Source organism: Lottia gigantea, assembly GCF_000327385.1.
Source record: "Lottia gigantea unplaced genomic scaffold LOTGIsca_24, whole genome shotgun sequence".
NCBI lineage: Eukaryota > Metazoa > Mollusca > Gastropoda > Lottiidae > Lottia > Lottia gigantea.
The window spans coordinates 1,853,959-1,860,443 of record NW_008708707.1 but is presented as its reverse complement, the minus strand read 5'-3'; the positions used below and the strand labels follow the sequence as shown (position 1 = coordinate 1,860,443).

Genomic DNA, 6,485 nt, shown 5'->3' with positions numbered 1-6,485 from the left:
ATTATTTTTTTTTTGGGGGGGGGGGGGGGGCGGATTAAAGGGATGGTGTCCTATAATTGTTAGTTTAGTGACATTAAGGTAGAGATGGGGGTAGACAGGTTTAGAAATAGGGGGTGAGGGTATTAAAGGGATGGCGTCCTATAATTGTTAGTTTATGATAAGAAATTAAGGTAGATGGGTTTAGAAATAGGGGGGTGGGGTATTAAAGGGATGGTGTCCTATAATAGTTAGTTTAGTGACATTAAGGTAGAGATGGGGGTAGACAGGTTTAGAAATAGGGGGGTGGGGTGAGGTTAAAGGGATGGTGTCCTATACTTGTTAGTTTAGTGATATTAAGGTAGGGGTGAGGGTAGACAGGTTTTGAATTAGGAGGTGGGGATGGTTATTAGGTCATATCTATGCAAGCTTCCTATTGTGAGAATTCAGATTTTTGTATTGTGATTTATGAGTAAAGTATGAAAGCCCTTTAATACTTAGTAAAATTTTACTTTTTGAAACAATTCACAACACAATGTTGTTTGTATTCTAAAAATTATTATTCTTTTTACAGTGACAGCAGTTTGAGAAGTTATTAGTATGCAAAGTTTTAAATCCCTTTTGACAAACAGATCTTTTTTTTATATATGGTGAGTTTTTTATAATTAACTTTCTGGTTTTTCTGAAAACTACTTGATTTATTTCTCAGGTATTCCAACTGTTAGGCCTAGGTTTAAGCAAGGGGGAATCTTGTGAATTTTTGTGAGGGGACTTTCTGTTACTTAAGGGATGTAGTCCCTTAATTGTTATATTTCAGAGTATGGTGCAAGTGAAAAAAAAACTTTTGACATGATTCAAATGCAGATGTTAATGTTAAGTTTCTTTTTTATTTGCAGGTGAATCCACTAACCCTGATTTAACAAACTTCATCTAGAATGAATGACCATCCAGAGTTGTCATAGTTTATGCTAACCAATCCAAAGTACTTTTAAAAATGGTAAGACACTACATCTACTAGTCCAATTAAAACAATAGATACCCTGCAATTCCTGACATACAGCAAGGAAATCTTATATGGTACACAATATTTGATACATACATTACTTACTGTGTATTAGTGGGTTGAATACTAAATGGCCCAGAACAGGACATGAATAACAAATTGGTCAGATCATGTATGCTAAGTGGAGTCACTTGCATAAAATAATAGGAAACATTCCTGTTTTTGCTATTTAATTTGAATAAATGATTTATTACAGGTATGAAATCTTCTCATCAGTTAGAAACTTGTTGGTCTATAGATATCAAATTATGTTCCAGTGAGCTGTTAAATGGTGAGTCTTCTTTATTAGTCAACAAACTACCTTGCCCTCCAAGATTGATTCTTTATTCGTGCCACCTTAAGGGATGTCCCTTGTGCCACAGGTTGCGCTTGCTGATTGAGGAAATTAACAATGAGGAAGCTAATGCTTCAATCGTCAAAAATTGCCCACATTGTACACTGCATACTGTCTTTGTAACCCAATCAGGTACAGAAAAGTATTATATATTATATCTATATACATACTGAAAGGGATGCAGTTCTATAATTGTTTAGTAGCGAAATATCCCTTTATTTATTTTTTTATTTTAGTAAATTTTACATTCATTTTCTATTTCAGATATTGAGTGTTGTCAGTTTAATTATTGAAATACAACATGTGTTTCAACATCTTAATAATTGGTGAGTTTCTCTTAATTAAGTTGATATTTGATATTTGTAAAATATTCCATTAGGAACAGGCTCGCTGACAGTAACACCAATATTTTTACTTGTAAACACTAATTTTGTAGAGCTGAGCTCTTTATTCAGAATAGTGATAGGAATAGTTGACATTGATCTCTATCAGCTGGTTTAACAAATATTTAGACAACTTGATCTTTTTAAAATATTTAACGCTACTATTGTCTGACTCTTCTTGAGTCTCAAGAGTCATTTGTATGTATGATATTGCCTCAAAATCACTTATTTTCCCTTATTATTGTAGGTAGATCAATGCATGGCCTAGTTAGAGCAACCAGAAAACACAGGCGGAGCTTTAAAAGTTATGTAAGTTATATTTTATTCTCTATAACTTAAAGGGATACATGGTAGTAAGACTGCAAGTAACTACAAGATATCTTATACATGTAGAAGGCTCAATCTGTGCTGGATGTTTTGCGAAATTATCCCTTTACACATGCTTTACAAGAATATTCTAGTATTAAACCACAGAATGATTCTCACAGTACATCTTGTTGCTCTCCTTATATGTAGCTCCTTATATTTGCCCCTGTCAAAGTGCATCCTAGAAACCGTCCGTCTGGGTGTATTTTATTGCACTCTGGTCGTTTTGACCAATTAAGATCCTGGATCAGTCATCTGTTCTGGAACCTCTATGTCTAATGAATTGTGCCAATGCTTTTTTTCATCGAAACTTGTCATTTTCTCTTCTGCTCATATACCTGGTAAACTTGCCTAGTAATCACCAGACATTATAATGTGGTTGTATTTTGTTGTTGCCCCTGTCTGATGGTCCATCCACAATTTGCTTGTTAACACAAGAGGCTACAGTATTTGATTTTAATGAAATTTGGTGTGATCATTTATATTGATGAGATCTTGGTCTGGTTTGAATTTGACAAGTTGAAATAGGACGATCTTTCGATAATTGGTTTTTGTGTTGTTAAACTTGACTTAGGAAAAATGCATCAAAATTTGTTCGTGAACGCAGTACAGACTACAGTTTTTGTCTGATTTGAATGAAATTTAGTGTGATCATGTATATTGATGAGATCTTGGACAAGTTGGAATTTGACGATATTTCGATGATTGGTTTTTGAGTTATTAAACTTTGCATCAAAATTTGTTCGTGAACACAATAGAGACTACAGTTTTTACCTGTTGGGATCATTTATATTGATGAGGTCTTGGAAGAGTTGGAATCTGATGAATGGTTTTTGAGTTATTGCCCTTAACTTAAAAGAAATGCATCAAAATTTGTTTGTGAACACAGTAGAGAATACAGTTTTGATCGTATTTAAATGAAATTTGGTGTGATCATCTATAACAGAGATTTTTCAATAAACATAACTTGAGTTGTTGCCGTCGACTTGGTAAAAATGCATCAAAAGATAGAGGTAACAGTTTATGTCTCAGAATTTTATCTGTTCGTTTAAATCAACAATATCTATTACAAGTTAGATTTTTGAAAGGATTTGACACAGATTGGCGACCACCCTTGATATAATGAAAATTTGGGCGTATCTTACTAGAAATATTATCTATTTTTTGACACACAAGCCAAGATTGTTGTTGTCAAAAGCAATGTTTGCTGGCTTGCTATTTCTCATACTGAATTGCATCTGTTGGATATTGAACCTTTTGCTGGATATAAACCACATCTGTAGGAATGCCACTTTTGAAGATCATATCCAAATTTGTCTCAGAGAGCCACCCCATATGCTGCATCTGTTGAAATGCCATATTTTGGGGGTACCAAGTTTGTTGAACACAGTGGAAATAGAAGGACAGGGCCACTTTTTCTGGGAGTATGACACATTTTTTCGACACAGCCATGCCTGATTGGCTTTTGATGGATAATCACTCTTGTTTTGCATAAACCACAGTTGTTGAATTTTTCACATAAGTGTTAATTTTAGGAAATCTCCCTTTCACAGTAGGGATAAATTGGGTATTGCCATTTGCTAAATTGGATGGTCGGTCAGTGTGACACTCTGGAAGTGGTCATGCAGTAGGTGAGGGGACCACTTTGCTGCATGATCCTCGAAGGTGGTGTCATGTGTCCTACGGCAAATATTGGAAATGGTATAAATCTGACATTACTCATTTTGTCCATACCTTGAAAGAGGATTCAAAGTTGATGAAAACATGACACGGTTGCTGAATTCGTGACAACATCTGTAGGCCATATGCTGCATCTGTAGAAATGCCATATTTTGCTTATCATAGGCACATTAGTCGAACAGCTACATTGGATGGGGTACCAAGTTTGTTGAACACAGTGGAAATAGAAGGACAGGGCCAGTTTTTCTGGGACTATGACACATTTTTTCGACACAGTGATGCCTGATTGGCTTTTGATGGATAGTCACTCTTGTTTTGCATAAACCACAGTTGTTTAATTTTTCACATAAGTGTTAATTTTAGGAAATCTCCCTTTCACAGTAGGGATAAATTGGGTATTGCCATGTGCTAAATTGGATGGTCGGTCAGGGTGACACTCTGGAAGTGGTCATGCAGTAGGTGAGGGGACCACTTTGCTGCATGATCCTCGAAGGTGGTGTCATGTGTCCTACGGCAAATATTGGAAATGGTATAAATCTGACATTACTCATTTTGTCCATACCTTGAAAGAGGATTCAAAGTTGATGAAAACATGACACGGTTGCTGAATTCGTGACAACATCTGTAGGCCATATGCTGCATCTGTAGAAATGCCATATTTTGCTAATCATAGGCACATTAGTCGAACAGCTACATTGGATGGGGTACCAAGTTTATTGAACACAGTGGAAATAGAAGGACAGGGCCAGTTTTTCTGGGAGTATGACACATTTTTTCGACACAGTGATGCCTGATTGGCTTTTGATGGATAGTCACTCTTGTTTTGCATAAACCACAGTTGTTGAATTTTTCACATAAGTGTTAATTTTAGGAAATCTCCCTTTCACAGTAGGGATAAATTGGGTATTGCCATTTGCTAAATTGGATGGTCGGTCAGGGTGACACTCTGGAAGTGGTCATGCAGTAGGTGAGGGGACCACTTTGCTGCATGATCCTCGAAGGTGGTGTCATGTGTCCTACGGCAAATATTAGAAATGGTATAAATCTGACATTACTCATTTTGTCAATACCTTGAATGAGGATTCAAATTTGATGAAAACATGACACGGTTGCTGAATTCGGGACAACATCTGTAGGCCATATATGCTGCATCTGTAGAAATGCCATATTTTGCTAATCATAGGCACATTAGTCGAACAGCTACATTCGATGGGTACCAAGTTTATTGAACACAGTGGAAATAGAAGGACAGGGCCACTTTTTCTGGGAGTATGACACATTTTTCGACACAGCCATGCCTGATTGGCTTTTGATGGATAGTCACTCTTGTTTTGCATAAACCACAGTTGTTGAATTTTTCACATAAGTGTTAATTTTAGGAAATCTCCCTTTCACAGTAGGGATAAATTGGGTATTGCCATTTGCTAAATTGGATGGTCGGTCAGGGTGACACTCTGGAAGTGGTCATGCAGTAGGTGAGGGGACCACTTTGCTGCATGATCCTCGAAGGTGGTGTCATGTGTCCTACGGCAAATATTGGAAATGGTATAAATCTGACATTACTCATTTTGTCCATACCTTGAAAGAGGATTCAAAGTTGATGAAAACATGACACGGTTGCTGAATTCGTGACAACATCTGTAGGCCATATGCTGCATCTGTAGAAATGCCATATTTTGCTAATCATAGGCACATTAGTCGAACAGCTACATTCGATGGGTACCAAGTTTATTGAACACAGTGGAAATAGAAGGACAGGGCCAGTTTTTCTGGGAGTATGACACATTTTTTCGACACAGTGATGCCTGATTGGCTTTTGATGGATAGTCATTCTTGTTTTGCATAAACCACAGTTGTTGAATTTTTCACATAAGTGTTAATTTTAGGAAATCTCCCTTTCACAGTAGGGATAAATTGGGTATTGCCATTTGCTAAATTGGATGGTCGGTCAGGGTGACACTCTGGAAGTGGTCATGCAGTAGGTGAGGGGACCACTTTGCTGCATGATCCTCGAAGGTGGTGTCATGTGTCCTACGGCAAATATTAGAAATGGTATAAATCTGACATTACTCATTTTGTCAATACCTTGAATGAGGATTCAAAGTTGATGAAAACATGACACGGTTGCTGAATTCGGGACAACATCTGTAGGCCATATATGCTGCATCTGTAGAAATGCCATATTTTGCTAATCATAGGCACATTAGTCGAACAGCTACATTCGATGGGTACCAAGTTTATTGAACACAGTGGAAATAGAAGGACAGGGCCACTTTTTCTGGGAGTATGACACATTTTTCGACACAGTGATGCCTGATTGGCTTTTGATGGATAGTCACTCTTGTTTTGCATAAACCACAGTTGTTGAATTTTTCACATAAGTGTTAATTTTAGGAAATCTCCCTTTCACAGTAGGGATAAATTGGGTATTGCCATTTGCTAAATTGCANGGTCGGTCAGGGTGACACTCTGGAAGTGGTCATGCAGTAGGTGAGGGGACCACTTTGCTGCATGATCCTTGAAGGTGGTGTCATGTGTCCTACGGCAAATATTGGAAATGGTATAAATCTGACATTACTCATTTTGTCCATACCTTGAAAGAGGATTCAAAGTTGATGAAAACATGACACGGTTGCTGAATTCGTGACAACATCTGTAGGCCATATGCTGCATCTGTAGAAAT

At 37.1% G+C, this 6,485-nt stretch overlaps 1 protein-coding gene across 1 annotated transcript in view; it reads left to right on the top strand.

The window, feature by feature from the left end:
* LOTGIDRAFT_160288 (hypothetical protein) overlaps positions 1–2,272 on the top strand; it is a gene marked incomplete at both ends in the record, with an annotated part of 2,963 nt that extends 691 nt beyond the window's left edge. The window contains 3 exons of the mRNA XM_009055344.1: positions 1,236–1,310; positions 2,004–2,065; positions 2,150–2,272. Coding sequence (XP_009053592.1) covers positions 1,236–1,310; positions 2,004–2,065; positions 2,150–2,272 — 260 coding nt within the window. The remainder of the gene's footprint in view (positions 1–1,235; positions 1,311–2,003; positions 2,066–2,149) is intronic.
* Between the last annotated feature and the right edge of the window lie 4,213 nt (positions 2,273–6,485).